The sequence below is a fragment of the Coregonus clupeaformis genome, chromosome 16 (assembly GCF_020615455.1).
Source record: "Coregonus clupeaformis isolate EN_2021a chromosome 16, ASM2061545v1, whole genome shotgun sequence".
NCBI classification, from domain to species: domain Eukaryota; kingdom Metazoa; phylum Chordata; class Actinopteri; order Salmoniformes; family Salmonidae; genus Coregonus; species Coregonus clupeaformis.
The window spans coordinates 50,913,693-50,935,187 of record NC_059207.1 but is presented as its reverse complement, the minus strand read 5'-3'; the positions used below and the strand labels follow the sequence as shown (position 1 = coordinate 50,935,187).

Genomic DNA, 21,495 nt, shown 5'->3' with positions numbered 1-21,495 from the left:
GTGAGAAAATATATATAGAGGGCTGAGGAGGGGGAGACAGAGAGGAATCCCATTTGATGTGGTCACAGTGTGGGATACAGATGTGAGGCATTAGGAATGTGTCCCGACCCTTATAGGCCAAAATAAGGAGAGTTAAGAGATAGAGAGAGAGAGACTTTCTTTGACCTATTATCACTCTGTCTCATGGTCTCATTTATTCTCCCTCCACTCTTTTTGTGCTTGCTCTCGCTCCCTCTTTCTCTTTCTGTCCTTGCCGCCCACTCCCTCTCCCCCTTCTCTCTTTCTCTCAGTGGATTTCCTTCCTTTCTTCTCCCATCTCCAAAGTAAGGTGGTTGGTAACTCTAGAAGTGTGCGACAGAGAGCGTCTCTTTCAGTCCCAGGGACTTTGTCACCAAAGACAGCTGTTAATCAAATAGTCAAGGATGAGCTAGCTCTTTCTCCACGTCTTAAGTGGACCCCTCTCTCCTGTACGCACACAATAGAACCTGACCATTGGAGGAAGGCTCTGCATGCCTGCACCTGGGGATAAAGGCAGGAATGTCCAGACACACTGTAGTAATTGCTAAAAGACTAGATTTCTCTCTCCAGTTCTTTTTCCAAGGGCCTTATTGCACTTTTTAATGCCTTTTCTGCCCTTCCTCTCGCTTCTTCACATCAAACATATTCTTGGTTGTTTAATGAAGATAGCAGGGTCCAATTTAGAAAGTGTGTTGTTATTACTAGAACATTCCTCCCCTGGTTATCTGGGGCCTCCACTTCCTTGCTCTTTATCTGTTGTATAGGTTACCGTCCGTCCCCACAAGGTTCTCAGCACTCGAGTGCCTGCTTTTAACCCTTACTCTGCCACAACATACAGAGAGCCACACACATGATAAGTCATAGCAGAGGAGAAAAAGAAGTGAACGCACTGAACAACTGAAAAGGGTGTTTTAAACACTGAACAAAAATATAGTGTAGAAGATAGATTAATGTCCGCTCACTGTTGCTGCTCCCACCATAAGTGATTATTAATAAAGCTTTACTGAGTGTTCACTGACATGCTCTTTGGTCTGAAACAAGGCTTTGTTGGAAGTACACTAGTGGTCAGTTACATAGTGCCAGATTCCAAAGCAATAAAACTGCATCTTCTTTCCCTGATGAATGGTTAACTAACATTCCCTCTGGCCAGCCACAGAGAGATGGTCAGGGTAGAGTTATTTGTTGTTGTCATGTTCTCGCCAGATGATAGTCAGATATACTGTTGCTTTCTTCAGATTAATACTCTGCCTCTGAACAAAGCTATCCAAACAATGGATGCAGACCGCATGAAAATCACAAGAGCAGATTAAATAAACAGCCTTATAATGAGATGGTCAGGATGGAAAAGAGACAATGTTTTGATTAAATCACTCAACCTTCGGATGAGTAGCTACAGTAGAACCACCAGCTGCAGGCCTATGTTCAGCAGACCCAGTGATATAGTATACATTATCTACACTATTTATGCAATGTATTGTCCCATCTATGGCTGTGGTGTCTGAAGAGTGACATTGTATTGCCTTTTCAACCGTCTATTCGGAGCTTGCAGCAGCTGCCATCTGCCCTGTGTTTAACAGTAACACTGGCACACTGTACCATAACTCTGGATTAACAGCCTTTGCAAGACAGGCCTGTCGCTGCACACCCATTCCACTGACTAATGGATGAGTCCACTGCACCCATTCCATTAGGTGATGGATGGGCTCATTGTTTGGTGAGGGGATGTTTATGCAGTATCTTTTTTATGACAGCCTCTTTGAGACTGAGGATGGTAGGTAATTTCATTAGTCTGGGTAGAGCCAGACATCTTAACGTTGGAACGAGATATTTCAAACCCAGCGCTGTGTAATGTTCAGTACAAATTGTCTCGATGGGTCTGGCTTTGCCTGCAGCCTGAGGGAAAGAAGCAGGGTTTTCAGTTTTATACTGCATAGGTTGTCAAATCTCAGGGTTTGGCTGTTCTGTCTGTATATACATACATTCTTACAATATATCTGTAAGTGGATTATTGATAATCGACACCTTTAAAGCATACTTCTGTATGTGATTTACAATGTTTCATTTTGTTGTTATATTAAGGTTGGTAGCAACATGTGAAAATCGTTGTGGAAATCTGTTACAGCTCAAGTCAACTACAAAACCTACAATGTTCTCAATGGGCTTGCTGGCTAGACCCTAATACCAAAGTCACAATAATACCAAAGTCAACATCAGCATGTGAAGTAGCTGTAAGTAGATATAAAATCGCCTAAACAAACTGCACTAGTCATTTAGGAGTCCACAATCGCACTATGTTCAACCTGCAGATCGTGTACTTCGAGTGGAGTCTGACGTTCGCAACGGCACCATTCAATGCACCCTGGACTGAAGAGGCAGAAAAATAGGAGAAATGTGGTGGACCCTCTGTTAAATTACACATTTCTCGAGGTAGGAATATTGCAAAAATAGGATAAATGGCTCAATCGAGAGAAAACAACTTCCCGCGTTATGACATTGGACAGCATTGAAATCAGACATGAATGATATACGTTTTCGCGATCTAAAAACCATCTTCCTATTAACGTGAACGGCAAGAGCTCAGATACACATGAAAACATGAAATAACTCCGGGAATCGATAGAACATCGCTCAGAGATGCACAAATACGATATAACATTCAAAATGGGGGAATCTTTCGTTTAACACTAATGAATCTATCTGCCCCCTACAGCCAAATGACTTCGATCATTGTCTGTAATGTGTATCTAACTGGCTGTTCACACTAATGCACCAGAGTTGGATTTGAATAGCATTGATAAATGCCCTTGGGTCAAATATGATTATTTAATGGGAATCAATTGTTGTTCCCCAAAAAGTCCTCACAAGTAGTAATACACAACTGTGTGTGTTGTACTTCTGTAGTCCATACAGATCCTATCGCTCTGCTCTGCTCTGCTCTGCTCTGCTCTGGACATCAGCAGCAGGCAAACATACCAGCTCAGTTAGAACCAGCTGTGTGTGTGCCACTGTGGGTCTGTGTGGGTGGGTGGGTGAGGTAGGATGGGGTGACTCTGAGTGTGTCTGTCTGGTTTTGTTTGTGTGTGTGTGTGTGTGTGTGTGTGTGTGTGTGTCTACACCACAGAATGTGACTGTCTCCTCATTGGTAATGGCGCCTGATATCTGCAGTGATAAGTATTTTCAGGATGTGATGCGGGCCCTGCATGTGATGTGGCCCTACATGGAGTGGCATTTGGCCGGGCCTCTGGGGCCAGCCTGGGAACAGAACACAGCACAGCAGCACACAACTGATCCTCAGCCAGGCTGGAATGCCAGACATTTGAAGTCAGACTTGTTAAAAAAGGACGGAGGGTAGGAGATTGGTCAAATAGGACCCTGTGTCTAAAATAAGCCCACAGAGTCAGAGCAGGGAGAAAAAACAACAGACAATGCTTCCCGCAAGTCAACATTAGTGAGTGCCACTCTGCTATCTGAGTTCTGTCTAATTGAGACGGGGGACCTCAGAGGAGGCTTTGGTGTGTGTGAGTGTGTGTGTGTGTGTGGCGCTCCACAGGGAGGAGAGAGAGGAAGTCAAACTGCCTCTTGGGACAGTCAGAATTTCAGTCGGACACACACCCATACCCATACACACTCTCTCTGTATCTGTCTCTCTCTTTCTCTCTCTAAGTGGGTGGTGGTGGGATGTCATTACAGAGCCATGGTAGGACCTTCTGCATAATGCATCCAGCTGTCCTGCTGCTGAGGAACAACTGGCCTCTGGTCAGGATGGAGGGATTAATTATGGATGGAGGAGCAGAACAATCTTTCACTGGTTTTGCACTAAATCTGGATCTTCCCCCTAACACCTCTTACTTTTAGCCAGAGTTGTCTTCTGTGGCATAAAGTTACAGTTTACAGACGAAAAGGCTCAGGGTTGTTTTATAACAGTGTATCAAGACTTCTGCTGGCTTCCTGACGGTGAAATTTCCCTTTAAGACTATAAACACTGCTTTTATTTACTTGGTGGGCTACAGAAATGTCCCAAAGCATTAGATAGAGTGCAGTAAAATGATGCAACACAGCGTCAAACTAGAGCATCAAACTTAACTAGACAGAATTTCCAGTACCACGCAGGTCACTTTGAGTCAGTAGGTGACGTCCTAGCAGTCACTGACGGACAGTCAGGGTGTGTGTATCACGGGGTATGAAAGTTGCTGTTGTTGCATGCCACCGCCGCTGGTGGGACGACTCGATGTCACCGCTCTGACGGATTCAACCTCCCTCTAAGAACATGTGCGGGCACCATCCCTGAAAGATGTTCTTTGTTGTGCAAACACACATACACTGCAGGAACCAACAACAAAAGGCCCCCTTATCCAATTGTGGGGAAACAAGATTAGGGCATAAATACTCTCATAAAGCTAATCTTAGCAGCTTCTGTCCTACTGCTTCCCTCTGTATCTGCACCAAGGTAAAAAAAACTTCTAGTTGTTGAATTAGATGTATTTCAGATGTTTGTGAGGATGCTTAACATTGACAGAGTGTAGGTTCAAATGCGTGGGTGGGTGGGTGGGTGGGTGGGGTGGGTTGTGTATCCTTTTCTCGCCCTCTCCAGTGACAGATTTTCATCTCCTCTTAAATAAGCTGTGTGATATATCCTTTCCACCCTGTGTCTACACACACTCATTTCCCACATAATCCACTTAGCTGCTTCAATAATTGGGTTATGGAAAGGAAAGGAAAATAAGTATTGTGTCTTTCAGTGTTTCTGAGTGCTGGTTCTTCTATCATAGAAAGTAGTCCCTCCTTATGACCCCTCAAAGCAGAGCTCATATTTAACATAGAGACCATAGGTAGGGCCGGGAGGTTTTCCTGCTCCCAAATAGTGCACTTCTTTTGACCTAGGTCCATTGGGGCTCTGGTTAAAGTAGTGTAGTATATAGAGAATAGGGTGTCATTTGGGATGAACACATGGTCCTGACCATAGCACAGAAATAGAATGCTGAATGCTGATGATTGTAGGAGGGCTAGATCAGTGTCATCTATCGTTTTGCCAAATGGTGGGTCACACCTTATAATTGGGTCAGGAAACATTTAGATGTGTCTCAGGAATTACGAATGTAATCTGTCTACCGGTATGTTTGTTTTGAGGAGAACTATGGTTTTCTAGGTTTCCAGCAGGTGAACAGTAGAAGTGTATAGTGTTCTAGAGCGTCTGAATGGAATGCCTGCTCCTGTTATATGAGCAGGGAAAGATAAGCCTATTCATTTGCACCTCTCTGACCCCTCTCCCATTCTTCTGCTGTTCTCTGTGTGAAAAATAGGCTGCCTCTCACGCACACCAGCTTCAGGCCCTCGGGGTAGGGAGGGTAGGGTGTTATTTAAGATGGGAAGAAGTTGGTCCAGGAAAGGTTTGCAGCCGTGACCCTCGTTTTCAGCCATGACAAATTAGACTATTTCTACCTCACTGTTCAAAAGGAGTCACATGGTTTATGTCACAACACTCAGATGAAGCTATTTTGTTGATGTTATATCCTCTGTGTGTGTGTGTGTGTGTGTGTGTGACTATTTTAGTCTGAAGGTCTTCCAAATTGTGTAATTTCAAAAGAAAAGATTGAAGAATAGTTGACCTAAACCAGCATAATTTTGGTCTGGACAAGTCACTGCTTTGTGCTTCAGAAAGTGAATTGTGTACCCTGTATGAATTATATTCAAATGCACACAATAACGCTTGTTATTCACCCTTTATTTAAATTGATTATTACATGGACATGAATGTCTGTGGCACTTAATGTTATGTTAATTATCACCTAAGAAATTACATGTCAACATGGTCATTGCACACTAATAACCTATGAACTACTTGCTACCTAAATGTCTTACAAGGGACACCATACATTGGTTTGTTATTATATGGGAAAGGTAGGACTAACAGTAGACACACATATACAGTTTGAAGTCGGAAGTTTACATACACTTAGGTTGGAGTCATTAAAACTAGTTTTTCAACCACTCCACACATTTCTTGTTAACAAACTATAGTTTTGGCAAGTCGGTTAGGACATCTACTTTGTGCATGACACAAGTAATTTTTCCATCAATTGTTTACAGACAGATTATTTCACTTATAATTCACTGTATCACAATTCCAGTGGGTCAGAAGTTTACATACACTAAGTTGACTGTGCCTTTAAACAGCTTGGAACATTCAAGAAAATTATGTCATGGCTTTAGAAGCTTCTGATAGGCAAATGTACATCATTTGAGTCAATTGGAGGTGTAGCTGTGGATGTATTTCAAGGCATACCTTCAAACTCAGTGCCTCTTCGCTTGACATCATGGGAAAATCAAAAGAAATCATCCAAGACCTCAGAAAAAAAATTGTAGACCTCCACAAGTCTGGTTCATCCTTGGGAGCAATTTCCAAACACCAGAAGGTACCACGTTCATCTGTACAAACAATAGTACGCAAGTATAAACACCATGGGACCACGCAGCCGTCATACCGCTCAGAAAGGAGACGCGTTCTGTCTCCTAGAGATTAACGTACTTTGGTGCGAAAAGTGCAAATCAATCCCAGAACAACAGCAAAGGACCTTGTGAAGATGCTGGAGGAAACAGGTACAAAAGTATCTATATCCACAGTAAAACGAGTCCTATATCGACATAACCTGCAAGGACGCTCAGCAAGGAAGAAGCCACTGCTCCAAAACCGACATAACAAAAGCCAGACTACGGTTTGCAACTGCACATGGGGACAAAGATCGTACTTATTGGAGAAATGTCCTCTGGTCTGATGAAACAAAAATAGAACTGTTTGGCCATAATGACCATCGTTATGTTTGGAGGAAAAAGGGGGTTGCTTGCAAGCCGAAGAACACCATCCCAACCGTGAAGCACGGGGGTGGCAGCATCATGCTGTGGGGGTGCTTTGCTGCAGGAGGGACTGGTGCATTTCACAAAATAGATGGCATCATGAGGAAGGAAAATGATGTGGATATATTGAAGCAACATCTCAAGACATCAGTCAGGAAGTTAAAGCTTGGTCGCAAATGGGTCTTTCAAATGGACAATGACCCCAAGCATATTTCCAAAGTTGTGGTAAAATGGCTTAAGGACAACAAAGTCAAGGTATTGGAGTGGCCATTACAAAACCCTGACCTCAATCCTATAGAAAATGTGTGAGCAGAACTGAAAAAGCGTGTGCGAGAAAGGAGGCCTACAAACCTGACTCAGTTACACCAGCTCTGTCAGGAGGAATGAGCCAAAATTCACCCAACTTATTGTGGGAAGCTTGTGGAAGGCTACCCGAAACGTTTGACCCAAGTTAAACAATTTAAAGGCAATTCTACCAAATACTAATTGAGTGTATGTAAACTTCTGATCCACTGGGAATGTGATTAAATAAATAAAAGCTGAAATAAATAATTCTCTCTACTATTGTTCTGACATTTCACATTCTTAAAATAAAGTGGTGATCCTAACTGACCTAAAACAGGGAATTTTTACTAGGATTAAAAGTCAGGAATTGTGAAAACTGAGTTTAAATGTATTTGGCTAAGGAGTATGTAAACTTCCGACTTCAACTGTATGTCAGATAACAGAACACTACATGAATGGGGGCTTTGCTGCAGCATGACCAAGGCTGTTTACTGTTTGTTTTACTGTCATCGCGTGCAGCCAGAGAAACTTTCCAAACCCTCATCAAACCTAACGTTTACCGCTGATGGGAAAAAAAAAAGAGCTATCTTAATGTGGGTTATTTTATCAGCCACAAATAATGGTCTTAAGGGCAGAACGTCATCTAAATCAGAACTTGGACTACTAACCTTGTCTCACATTTGTCATGCATTACTCTGGAATGCAGGGGAGCGGCCTTCATAGAAACCAGTGTCTGTTCTTCTCCCCTTTCCTCAACTCTGATTGGCTCAGAGCTTTGATAAAAGGTTTGAATTGGTGGAGAGTGTTGATAAGACTGTATCCAGTTTGCTGAGCAGTGTGTACACAGAGCTGTCTATTCCTAAAGGGTCATTTAAGGTATTCCTCTGGTAGAACAAACATTGCTGCGTCCCATTTCACCTGCATGGCTGTATGCATAGCGTATATTAGAGTATGTACAACACACTCACACACACATGGTCTAACCTAAAGGTTTGCGTCAGGTATTACACTGACAGAACATAAACATATCTGCGCCTCATATCATCTATGTGATAAATGTGTATTTAAAGTGCAGAACACAGTATGCCTGAACCTATCTGAGGGTCATACCAGACAAACATTATTTCATCCACAGTCACTTCACCACACTGTAGTCTGGGGGGGAAGAGGAAGGTCTTCTATGAATGCCTCCCAAATCCCAGAGCCCTATGGACCCTGGTAAAAAGTAGTGCACTATAAAGGGAAACGAGTGCCATTTGGGATGCAACCTATAACTGCCTCCAAGCGACTGTAAAATCAAATGAAAAACATTTGACCGGCACCGTTTCCAGCAAAGTTGTTGGATCTAAAGTTTTTTGTTTATTTGCCTATTAACCTTTTATTTTACTAGTTTAGTTGACTGAGAACACATTCTCATTTACAGCAATGACCTGAGAGTTTTAGCTTATGCAGTCAATAAAAGGTAAATGATGTGAAACCTGGACCTAGGCAGACCAGAGTGTTTGGGTTCATGGTACAGTGATGATACAGGCAAATGCTGCTTTAAATTAAAGAAAATTTTACCTACACACTGAAGAAGGCTGTAAAGCCAAAACGTCTGTGTACACTATCCCTGATGCAGTAAAACATTTAAAACATTGAATAATGAAGTAAGCTTTTTGGACATATTTTTGTCGAGTGCGAATCCATTAACCTCTTTGGTTGACCAGACAGACAGGATGATGACTGGAGTTTCTCTGCCAAACATGTTCCTGCAATGTCATTATGGATTATGACACAGGGGTGGAAACAGACAGTGGGGAAAAAAAGTATTTAGTCAGCCACCAATTGTGCAAGTTCTCCCACTTAAAAAGATGAGCGAGGCCTGTAATTTTCATCATAGGTACACGTCAACTATGACAGACAAATGAGAAAATAAATCCAGAAAATCACATTGTAGGATTTTAATGAATTTATTTGCAAATTATGGTGGAAAATAAGTATTTGGTCAATAACAAAAGTTTCTCAATACTTTGTTATATACCCTTTGTTGGCAATGACACAGGTCAAACGTTTTCTGTAAGTCTTCACAAGGTTTTCACACACTTGCTGGTATTTTGGCCCATTCCTCCATGCAGATCTCCTCTAGAGCAGTGATGTTTTGGGGCTGTCGCTGGGCAACACGGACTTTCAACTCCCTCCAAAGATTTTCTATGGGGTTGAGATCTGGAGACTGGCTAGGCCACCCAGGACCTTGAAATGCTTCTTACGAAGCCACTCCTTCGTTGCCCGGGCGGTGTGTTTGGGATCATTGTCATGCTGGAAAGACCCAGCCACGTTTCATCTTCAATGCCCTTGCTGATGGAAGGAGGTTTTCACTCAAAATCTCACGATACATGGCCCCATTCATTCTTTCCCTTTACATGGATCAGTATCCTGGTCCCTTTGCAGAAAAAACAGCCCCAAAGCATGATGTTTCACCCCCATGCTTCACAGTAGGTATGGTGTTCTTTGGATGCAACTCAGCCATTCTTTGTCCTCCAAACACGACGAGTTGAGTTTTTACCAAAAAGTTATATTTTGGTTTCATCTGACCATATGACATTCTCCCAATCCTCTTCTGGATCATCCAAATGCACTCTAGCAAACTTCAGACGGGCCTGGACATGTACTGGCTTAAGCAGGGGGGGACACGTCTTGCACTGCAGGATTTGAGTCCCTGGCGGCGTAGTGTGTTACTGATGGTAGGCTTTGTTACTTTGGTCCCAGCTCTCTGCAGGTCATTCACTAGGTCCCCCCGTGTGGTTCTGGGATTTTTGCTCACCGTTCTTGTGATCATTTTGACCCACGTCAGGAGATCTTGCGTGGAGCCCCAGATCGAGGGAGATTATCAGTGGTCTTGTATGTCTTCCATTTCCTAATAATTGCTCCCTACAGTTGATTTCTTCAAACCAAGCTGCTTACCTATTGCAGATTCAGTCTTCCCAGCCTTGTGCAGGTCTACAATTTTGTTTCTTGTGTCCTTTGACAGCTCTCTGAGCCTTTGGTCTTGGCCATAGTGGAGTTTGGAGTGTGACTGTTTGAGGTTGTGGACAGGTGTCTTTTTATACTGATAACAAGTTCAAACAGGTGCCATTAATACAGGTAACGAGTGGAGGACAGAGGAGCCTCTTAAAGAAGAAGTTACAGGTCTGTGAGAGCCAGAAATCTTGCTTGTTTGTATGTGACCAAATACTTATTTTCCACCATAATTTGCAAATAAATTCATTAAAAATCCTACAATGTGATTTTCAGGAGAAAAAAATTCTAATTTTGTCTGTCATAGTTGACGTGTACCTATGATGAAAATTACAGGCCTCTCTCATCTTTTTAAGTGGGAGAACTTGCACAATTGGTGGCTGACTAAATACTTTTTTCCCCCACTGTATGCAAGAAAACATACACAGACACACACACACACAGTCGTCATGGCGTCGTTAGGGCTACGTCCTCGTCCTCTGTAATCATAGGTTGGGTTAATTCCTACCAATCATTGATCTCTCTCCAGGGTAGCAGAAGTGTGTGTGTGTGTGTATGCGCGGACGTGCAAGCATGAAGCGTCTGTGCATGCATGCTAGGTTAGTGGTATTCAAGCATTCAGTGGGGTTTCATTGTTCTCTCTACATGCATTATGTGTTTGTGCTAATACCTATATTTATATTTTAGTTTCCTGCATGCCCGTGTATATTCATGTTTATTCATTCTTGCCTGTTCTCATCCCCCAAGCCCCCACATCATATTCCTGTCCCAGAGTGTGCTGTGTGGAGAGAGAGAGGGAGACGGAGAGAGAGATGGAGTTGGAGGAGAGCGGGGCCTGTCTCTGTGTGGGTCTCGTCTGTGCCATGAGCTGTCCCACTCGTGGTTTGGCCTGGCCATCGGGGCCCGGGACTGGACTGAGGAGTGGATCAGTGAGGGCTTCGCCACCTACCTGGAGGACATCATCTGGGCCCGGGCACAGCAGGTACTAGACTATCAGCTCTCCCTTGTCAAAACAGCTTCTGGACCACACGGATGAGTTTACTCCCAGACACACACACACTGACCTAAGGTCATTTATGCATTTCCCCACCTCATGATTAAGGTTAGGATTGGGGTAAAGTGAGCTGATCCTAGATCTGTGGTTAGGGGTAACATCTACCCAGAGCCAGTCAAAAGTCAATAAGTGGAGGGATTGGACAGCTATGCGTTATTATGTTTGTTGCTATGGCAGCCTGCAGCTCAGTGAGGGCTTTGCTACATACTTTCAGGATCAATCTGGCACAGAACACAGCAGGTATACTGGACTATACAGACCACATAGAGGAGAGATGAGTCACAGCAGGATACTGGACAGCACCTTCAGACAGTGTTTGATTACTGATGTTTTGGAACAGGGCTTTGAGAGTTTGAGGGTGGCATTTTCATCACACAAAAGAGCACAGATCTGTGCAAAAAATACCGTAAAACTCATTACAGTCTGAATCACACATTACATTTTAAACCCTTCGTCAAAGATGTGCATTGATAAGGGGAATAATATTTCACCCGGGTTTTGTAACCTGAATGATGAAGGTGATGCACACGCTCATCGCAAGTTGCAGTATTTGGAACTGGCATAGGATAATATGCCTTTTCCACTCATTTGAAGTATTATGGTCATTCTGCTCACTGCCATTTGCTGGTGCAAAATGCCGCCCTGAATCTCAAAGGCGTCACTTGAAAGGATCAATAGATAAAAAGAAAAGAGAGGAAAGAAGACAAAAAGGATTAAGTGGTTTAGGGCTGACCCCATTTAGTCGACTGGTCGATTGTTTGGTCGATAGGCTGTTGGTCGACTGGTCGATTGTTTTGTCGATAGGCTGTTGGTCGACCGAGCTTTCTTTAGTCGAGCAGTAGCAAGAAAATCATTGTGTACAAGATACTTGTCTGATTCTCAGTGGACTAATACATTGTGGAGGCCGTGGGGATGGCACAGTCCATCACTCTAAGGCATGTGCTACTGAAATTGTATATGGTTAAGGACATTATAAAAAAATAAAAAAAGGCTTTTTCTCCCCCTTGATAGCGGTCGCTGTCCGCGGTTCTGAAACATCAGTGTGCTGTTGAATTGGCGACTTTTCCTAGATCATGTTGCTATGTGCATAATAGCAAAGTTAACCAGCATATTGGTGTTGAGAACAATGCGGCGGAGGCAGCAGCGGAGTTAGGAGACGAGAAAACAGCCCTTGCCTTAACTGTCTAAGAAAATTGAGGAGAGCGGAAACCCCAACTTAATTAGGTCTATAATCAATGGCCTAACTGTTAAATGTGCCTGGCTTTATAAATCATCCAGTGCCTTCGGAAAGTTTTCAGAACCCTTGACTTTTTCCACCTTTTGTTACGTTACAGCCTTATTCTAAAATTGATTAAATTGTTTTTTTCCCTCATCAATCTACACACAATAAAAATTTAATCAAATCAAATCAAATTTTATTGGCCACATGCGTCGAATACAACAGGTGCAGACATTACAGTGAAATGCTTACTTACAGCCCTTAACCAACAGTGCATTTATTTTAATAAAAAAGTAGAATAAAACAAAAACTGTTGAGAAAAAAAGAGCAGAAGTAAAATAAAATAACAGTAGGGAGGCTATATATACAGGGGGTACCGTGCAGAGTCAATGTGAGGGGGCACGCTAGTTGAGGTAGTTGAAGTAATATGTACATGTGGGTAGAGTTAAAGTGACTATGCATAAATAATTAACAGAGTAGCAGCAGCGTAAAAAGATGGTGGGGGGCAGTAAATAGTCCGGGTAGCCATGATTAGCTGTTCAGGAGTCTTAGTGGCTTGGGGGTAGAAGCTGTTGAGAAGTCTTTTGGACCTAGACTTGGCACTCCGGTACCGCTAGGGTCGCGGGGTAGCAGAGAGAACAGTCTATGACTAGGGTGGCTGGAGTCTTTGACAATTTTGAAGGCCTTCCTCTGACACCGCCTGGTATAGAGGTCCTGGATGGCAGGAAGCTTGGCCCCAGTGATGTACTGGGCCATACGCACTACCCTCTGTAGTGCCTTGCGGTCAGAGGCCAAGCAGTTGCCATAACAGGCGGTGATGCAACCAGTCAGGATGCTCTCGATGGTGCAGCTGTATAATTTTTTGAGGATCTGAGGACCCATGCCAAATCTTTTCAGTCTCCTGAGGGGGAATAGGCTTTGTCGTGCCCTCTTCACGGCTGTCTTGGTGTGTTTGGACCATGATAGTTCGTTGGTGATGTGGACACCAAGGAACATGAAGCTCTCAACCTGTTCCACTACAGCTCCGTCAATGAGAATGGAGGCGTGCTCAGTCCTCTTTTTTTTCCTGTAGTCCACAATCATCTCCTTTGTCTTGGTCACGTTGAGGGAGAGGTTGTTATCCTGGCACCACACGGCCAGGTCTCTGACCTCCTCCCTATAGGCTGTCTCATCGTTGTCGGTGATCAGGCCTACCACTGTTGTGTCGTCGGCAAACTTAATGATGGTGTTGGAGTCGTGCCTGGCCATGCAGTCATGGGTGAACAGGGAGTACAGGAGGGGACTGAGCACGCACCCTGAGGGGCCGTGTCGAGGATCAGTGTGGCAGATGTGTTGTTACCTACCCTTACCACCTGGGGGCGGCCCGTCAGGAAGTCCAGGATCCAGTTGCAGAGGGAGGTGTTTAGTCCCAGGATCCTTAGCTTAGTGATGAGCTTTGAGGGAACTATGGTGTTGGTCTTGGTGGTTCCAATACCCCATAATGACAAAGCAGAAACAGGTTTTTAGTAATGCAATATCACATTTACATAAGTATTCAGACCCTTTACTCAGTACTTTGTTTACAGTACGATTACAGCTTCGAGTCTTATTGGGTATGACACTACAAGCTTGGCACACCTGTATTTGGGGAGTTTCTCCCATTCTTCTCTGCAGATCCTCTCAAGCTCTCAGGTTGGATGGGGAGCGTTGCTGCACAGCTATTTTCAGGTCTCTCCAGAGATGTTAGATCGGGTTCAAGTCCAGGCTCTAGCTGGGCCACTCAAGAACATTCAGAGACTTGTCCTGAAGCCACTCCTGCTTTGTGTTGGCTGTGTGCTTAGGGTCGTTGTCCTATTGGAAGGTGAACCTTCGCCCTCTGGAGCAGGTTTTCATCAAGGATCTCTCTGTACTTTGCTCTGTTCATCTTTCCCTCGATCCTGACTAGTCTCCCAGTCCCTGCCGCTGAAAAATATGCCCACAGCATGATGCTGCCACCACCATGCTTCACTGTAGGGATGGTGCCAGGTTTCCTTCAGACGTGACGCTTGGCATTCAGGCCAAAGAGTTCAATCTTGGTTTCATCAGACCAGAGAATCTTGTTTCTCATGGTCTGAGAGTCTTTAGGTGCCTTTTGGCAAACTCCAAGCAAGCTTTCATGTGCCTTTTACTGAGGAGTTTCTTCCATCTGGCAACTCTACCATAAAGTTCTGATTGGTGGAGTGCTGCAGAGAAGGTTCTCCCATCTCCACAGAGGAACTCTGTAGCTCTGTCAGAGTGACCATCGGGTTCTTGGTCACCTCCCTGACCAAGGCCCTTCTCCCCCGATTGCTCAGTTTGGCCAGGCGGCCAGCTCTAGGAAGAGTCTTGGTGGTTCCAAACTTCTTCCATAAATGAATGATGGAGTCCACTGTGTTCTTGGGGACCTTCAATGCTGCATAAATTTGTTGGTACCCTTCCCCAGATCTGAGCCTCGACACAATCCTGTCTCGGAGCTCTACGGACAATTCCTTCGACCTCATGGCTTGGTTTTTGCTCTGACATGCACTGTAAACTGTGGGACCTTATACAGTGAGGGAAAAAAGTATTTGATCCCCTGCTGATTTTGTACGTTTGCCCACTGACAAAGACATGATCAGTCTATAATTTTAATGGTAGGTTTATTTAAAAAGTTGGAGACAGAATAACAACAAACAAATCCAGAAAAACGCATGTCAAGAATGTAATAAATTGATTTGCATTTTAATGGGGGAAATAAGTATTTGACCCCTCTGCAAAACATGACTTAGTACTTGGTGGTAAAACCCTTGTTGGCAATCACAGAGGTCAGACGTTTCTTGTAGTTGGCCACCAGGTTTGCACACATCTCAGGAGGGATTTTGTCCCACTCTTCTTTGCAGATCTTCTCCAAGTCATTAAGGTTTCGAGGCTGACGTTTGGCAACTCGAACCTTCCGCTCCCTCCACAGATTTTCTATGGGATTAAGGTCTGGAGACTGGCTAGGCCACTCCAGGACCTTAATGTGCTTCTTCTTGAGCCACTCCTTTGTTGCCTTGGCCGTATGTTTTGGGTCATTGTCATGCTGGAATACCCATCCACGACCCATTTTCAATGCCCTGGCTGAGGGAAGGAGGTTTCTCACCCAAGATTTGACAGTACATGGCCCCGTCCATCGTCCCTTTGATGCGGTGAAGTTGTCCTGTCCCCTTAGCAGAAAAACACCCCCAAAGCATAATGTTTCCACCTCCATGTTTGACGGTGGGGATGGTGTTCTTGGGGTCATAGGCAGCATTCCTCCTCCTCCAAACACGGCGAGTTGAGTTGATGCAACTTTCACCCAGTTGCACAACACTTTCACCCAGTTCTCCTCTGAATCATTCAAATGTTCATTGGCAAACTTCAGACGGGCCTGTATATGTGCTTTCTTGAGCAGGGGGACCTTGCGGGCACTGCAGGATTTCAGTCCTTCACGGCGTAGTGTGTTACCAATTGTTTTCTTGGTGACTATGGTCCCAGCTGCCTTGACATCATTGACAAGATCCTCCCGTGTAGTTCTGGGCTGATTCCACACTGTTCTCATGATCATTGCAACTCCACGAGGTGAGATCTTGCATGGAGCCCCAGGCCGAGGGAGATTGACCGTTCTTTTGTGTTTCTTCCATTTGCGAATAATCACACCAACTGTTGTCACCTTCTCACCAAGCTGCTTGGCGATGGTCTTGTAGCCCATTCCAGCCTTGTGTAGGTCTACAATCTTGTCCCGGACATCCTTGGAGAGCTCTTTGGTCTTGGCCACGGTGGAGAGTTTGGAATCTGATTGATTGATTGCTTCTGTGGACAGGTGTCTTTTATACAGGTAACAAACTGAGATTAGGAGCACCTGTATAAAAGACACCAGGGAGCCAGAAATCTTTCTGATTGAGAGGTGGTCAAATACTTATTTACCTCATTAAAATGCAAATCAATTTATAACATTTTTGACAAGCGTTTTTCTGGATTTTTGTTGTTGTTATTCTGTCTCTCACAGTTCAAATAAACCTAACATTAAAATTATACACTGATCATTTCTTTGTCAGTGGGCAAATGTACAAAATCAGCAGGGGATCAAATACTTTTTTCCCTCACTGTATAGACAGGTTTGTTCCTTTCCAAATCATGTCCAATCAACTTAATATACAGGTGGACTCCAATCAAGTTGTAGAAACATCTCAAGGATGATCAATGGAAACAGGATGCACCTGAGCTCAATTTCGAGTCTCATAGCAAAGGGTCTGAATACTTATGTAATTAAGGTATTTCTGTTTTTTATTTGTAATGAATGTGCAAACATTTCTAAAAACCTGTTTTTGGTTTGTCATTATGGGTTATTGTGTGTAGATTGCTGAGGAAATTTGTTTTTATAATCCATTTTAGAATAAGGCTGTAACGTAACAAAATGTGGAAAAAGTAAAGGGGTCTGAGTACTTTCCGAAGGCACTGTATATCTACAGAAATAAGACAGATCCTGCTTGTGTTGCCTGTTTGAGTGTTTGTTTATAGCCTACTGATTCCGTGAGCACCAAGCCTCACGCAGCCACAACATGTCGGATAAACTATTTCACAAATTCGGCTGTTTTTAATCTTTGCTATGATGTAATAAAAGCTTCACCCTTTTTTGTCGTTAGAACAGCCTCTCTGGTATTACTTATAATGTATTTAGTGTTGTTTACACTCTTCCAAATTGTCTGAAAAATTTATTATAATAATAATAACGCTCATTTTTCTTGATCTCCTTCTTATTGTTATTATTACTATTATTATTATTATTACTATTATTATGATCATCATTATAATAATAAGTAATGTCATTATCATTAGTAGGCTTAGTAGTCTGTAGCAGCCTTGTATAACTATTGTACCATAGATCTGTAGCCTAAGAGCGCATCCTGTTTAGTCTTACTTAGGCCTGTATTTCAGTACTTATATAAGCTACTGTATCAATCAATCATTCATTCGTTCATGTCATCACACAGCTTAGAGTCATTCATGATTTGAAATCCAATCAAAGCGTTTTAGTTTTAAAATAAAACAACAAAGCATCCCTTGAATAATTAGCGTAAACAATAAATAAACCGTTCCATTTCGGCACAATCAAATCAATTGCGGTCGGACTCTCTTTAGTCATTTGTGTGTCTTAATTATTTAATCAAACAGAGCGCTTAAAGCATCAGACAAGCTCAGTGCATGTAGCTGCATATAGGATGTTTCTATATATGGAAAAATACACAGAACATTTTTTGCCGAAAGAACAGATGACTCTCGGTCGACCAAGATGTTTTTTAGTCAGGGACAGCCCTAAAGTGGATTGTTTTCATGTACACACTCTTTTTTCCTCGCCATCTACAATTACCCAACGTTGTTCTTCTCATGTTTGTATCACCCAGAGCCATATACTATATACAGAGCAGTTTGGTAAAGTGACTAAACTCAGCTTTACATTTCAAATTGTAACGAGTCTCATGTTGAACCCAAAACTCCCAAGCCGATTGAATCCAATGCAAATTAGACTTATTGTCATGGAACGTTTGGTGCCAACATAGAGTAAAACTCTTGGTCCCATCATAAAGACAGTGGAAAGAAGGAGAAAAAGGAGGGTGAAGTTGTTTTTCATGTCTATATAGTTGCAATCCTCCCACACTCTTCCCCTTGGCATCTAGAATTACCCAGAAATGTTCTTCTTTTGTCTATGCTCTTTAATCATGTCACTTTTATGACATGGGTTTGGCTCAGTTCAAACAGTTAAACCCTGACATGGTCTGCATCCCAAATAGCACCCTATTCCCTATAAAGTGCTACTTTAGACCAGGGCCCATAGGGTAGTATTGCACTATAGTGAATAGGATGTCCTTTGGGAAGCAGACGTTATTTTTACTCACAGTAGAACTATAGGCAGAAACAGTGGGAAACTCAACTACTGGTATTATTCCACATGTATCCTTTCTTTTTATCACCCTCTCTGTCGCTCTCGCTCTCTTTGTCTCGCTCTGGTCTCTCTGTCTTTCTCTGCCCCTCGTCCCTCCATCTTTCTCTCACCGTCTTTCTGTCTCTCTCTCTCTCCTTCCTGTCCATCTCTCTCCTTCCCCTCCTCCATCTCTCCCTCTCCTCTTTCTCTCTGTGTAGTTGTCCAGCAAAGAGACAGAGGGACAGTCTAAACTCAAGGCTCTGCTGAGGTGGAGAAGACTCTCAGACGAACTACAGAACTCTGTGGAGCAGCTGCAGATCCTCAGGTCCATTTCTCATTGGTTAACTGGCCTGTCAGTCTATCTGACTGACTATTCAAATAAAATAAAATAAAATAAAATTGTATTGGTCACATGCGCCGAATACAACAGGTGCAGACATTACAGTGAAATGCTTACTTACAGCCCTTAACCAACAGTGCATTTATTTTTAACAAAAAAGTAAAATAAAACAACAACAAAAAAGTGTTGAGAAAAAAAGAGCAGAAGTAAAATAAAGTGACAGTAGGGAGGCTATATATACAGGGGGTACCGTTGCAGAGTCAATGTGCGGGGGCACCGGCTAGTTGAGGTAGTTGAGGTAATATGTACATGTGGGTAGAGTTAAAGTGACTATGCATAAATAATTAACAGAGTAGCAGCAGCGTAAAAAGGATGGGGTGGGGGGGCAGTGCAAATAGTCCGGGTAGCCATGATTAGCTGTTCAGGAGTCTTATGGCTTGGGGGTAGAAGCTGTTGAGAAGTCTTTTGGACCTAGACTTGGCACTCCGGTACCGCTTGCCGTGCGGTAGCAGAGAGAACAGTCTATGACTAGGGTGGCTGGAGTCTTTGACAATTTTGAGGGCCTTCCTCTGATTCATTAGTGGTTTGTCTGTTATCCGGCCCTCACCATTTGTCTCTCAGCACAATTGTAAATTCAATCCATTGCTTTGTAGCTGTGGAGTCTGTGGCAATGGTTATCATCCATTATAATCTCTGAACATTGACGATAACTTGTGGGTAGAGCTATAAGTGTACGTGTACAGTGGGGGAAAAAAGTATTTAGTCAGCCACCAATTGTGCAAGTTCTCCCACTTAAAAAGATGAGAGAGGCCTGTAATTTTCATCATAGGTACACGTCAACTATGACAGACAAATGAGTAAAAATTCCAGAAAATCACATTGTAGAATTTTTAATGAATTTATTTGCAAATTATGGTGGAAAATAAGTATTTGGTCAATAACAAAAGTTTCTCAATACTTTGTTATATACCCTTTGTTGGCAATGACACAGGTCAAACGTTTTCTGTAAGTCTTCACAAGGTTTTCACACACTGTTGCTGGTATTTTGTCCCATTCCTCCATGCAGATCTCCTCTAGAGCAGTGATGTTTTGGGGCTGTCACTGGGCAACACGGACTTTCAACTCCCTCCAAAGATTTTCTATGGGGTTGAGATCTGGAGACTGGCTAGAAGCCACTCCAGGACCTTGAAATGCTTCTTACGAAGCCACTCCTTCGTTGCCCGGGCGGTGTGTTTGGGATCATTGTCATGCTGAAAGACCCAGCCACGTTTCATCTTCAATGCCCTTGCTGATGGAAGGAGGTTTTCACTCAAAATCTCACGATACATGGCCCCATTCATTCTTTCCTTTACACGGATCAGTCGTCCTGGTCCCTTTGCAGAAAAACAGCCCCAAAGCATGATGTTTCCACCCCCATGCTTCACAGTAGGTATGGTGTTCTTTGGATGCAACTCAGCATTCTTTGTCCTCCAAACACGAGCAGTTTCATCTGACCATATGACATTCTCCCAATCCTCTTCTGGATCATCCAAATGCACTCTAGCAAACTTCAGACGGGCCTGGACATGTACTGGCTTAAGCAGGGGGACACGTCTTGCACTGCAGGATTTGAGTCCCTGGCTGCGTAGTGTGTTACTGATGGTAGGCTTTGTTACTTTGGTCCCAGCTCTCTGCAGGTCAATCACTAGGTCCCCCCGTGTGGTTCTGGGATTTTTGCTCACCGTTCTTGTGATCATTTTGACCCCACGGGGTGAGATCTTGCGTGGAGCCCCAGATCGAGGGAGATTATCAGTGGTCTTGTATGTCTTCCATTTCCTAATAATTGCTCCCACAGTTGATTTCTTCAAACCAAGCTGCTTACCTATTGCAGATTCAGTCTTCCCAGCCTGGTGCAGGTCTACAATTTTGTTTCTGGTGTCCTTTGACAGCTCTTTGGTCTTGGCCATAGTGGAGTTTGGAGTGTGACTGTTTGAGGTTGTGGACAGGTGTCTTTTATACTGATAACAACTTCAAACAGGTGCCATTAATACAGGTAACGAGTGGAGGACAGAGGAGCCTCTTAAAGAAGAAGTTACAGGTCTGTGAGAGCCAGAAATCTTGCTTGTTTGTAGGTGACCAAATACTTATTTTCCACCATAATTTGCAAATAAATTCATAAAAAATCCTACAATGTGATTTTCTGGATTTTCTTTTCTCAATTTGTCTGTCATAGTTGACGTGTACCTATGATGAAAATTACAGGCCTCTCTCATCTTTTTAAGTGGGAGAACTTGCACAATTGGTGGCTGACTAAATACTTTTTCCCCCCACTGTGTGTGTGTGTGTGTGTGTGTGTGTGTGTGTGTGTGTGTCTGTGTGTGGAGATAACATCACAGTGCATTCCTGAGATTCAGGTGGAGCAGTTGTGGCCATACATAAGGTGTGCCGGTTTATTGGCACCTGACAGGGCTAGATAAATAAAAAAAATAAAAAACTCAAGAATCATGCTAACAGAATTCACACCCCCATACATTCTGATTGCTTAGGTCTTTTGTGAAAGCACCCTAATAATAATAATAATAATATGCCATTTAGCAGACGCTTTTATCCAAAGCGACTTTCAGTCATGCGTGCATACATTTTAGTTCTGACAACGATAACTCGTTTGCCTAGTGCAGTCCCTGGAAAGTTACTAGCAATGAATCCCAAACACCCTGTAGAAATCTCAAAGCATATGAAGAAACAATTAATTTGCAACACAGTCCAAGTTTGGCCAAAATACAGAGTAATCCCCTTCGATTAACCCTTGACTACCCTAGCCTAGCGATGGCTGT

General features: G+C 43.2%; 1 protein-coding gene across 1 annotated transcript in view; it reads left to right on the top strand.

Annotated features, from left to right (window-relative positions):
* LOC121585075 (aminopeptidase O (putative)) overlaps positions 1 to 21,495 on the top strand; it is a 119,405-nt gene that overhangs the window by 28,352 nt on the left and 69,558 nt on the right. Inside the window, exons 6-7 of the mRNA XM_041901426.2 lie at positions 10,900 to 11,134; positions 18,561 to 18,667. Coding sequence (XP_041757360.1) covers positions 10,900 to 11,134; positions 18,561 to 18,667 — 342 coding nt within the window. The remainder of the gene's footprint in view (positions 1 to 10,899; positions 11,135 to 18,560; positions 18,668 to 21,495) is intronic.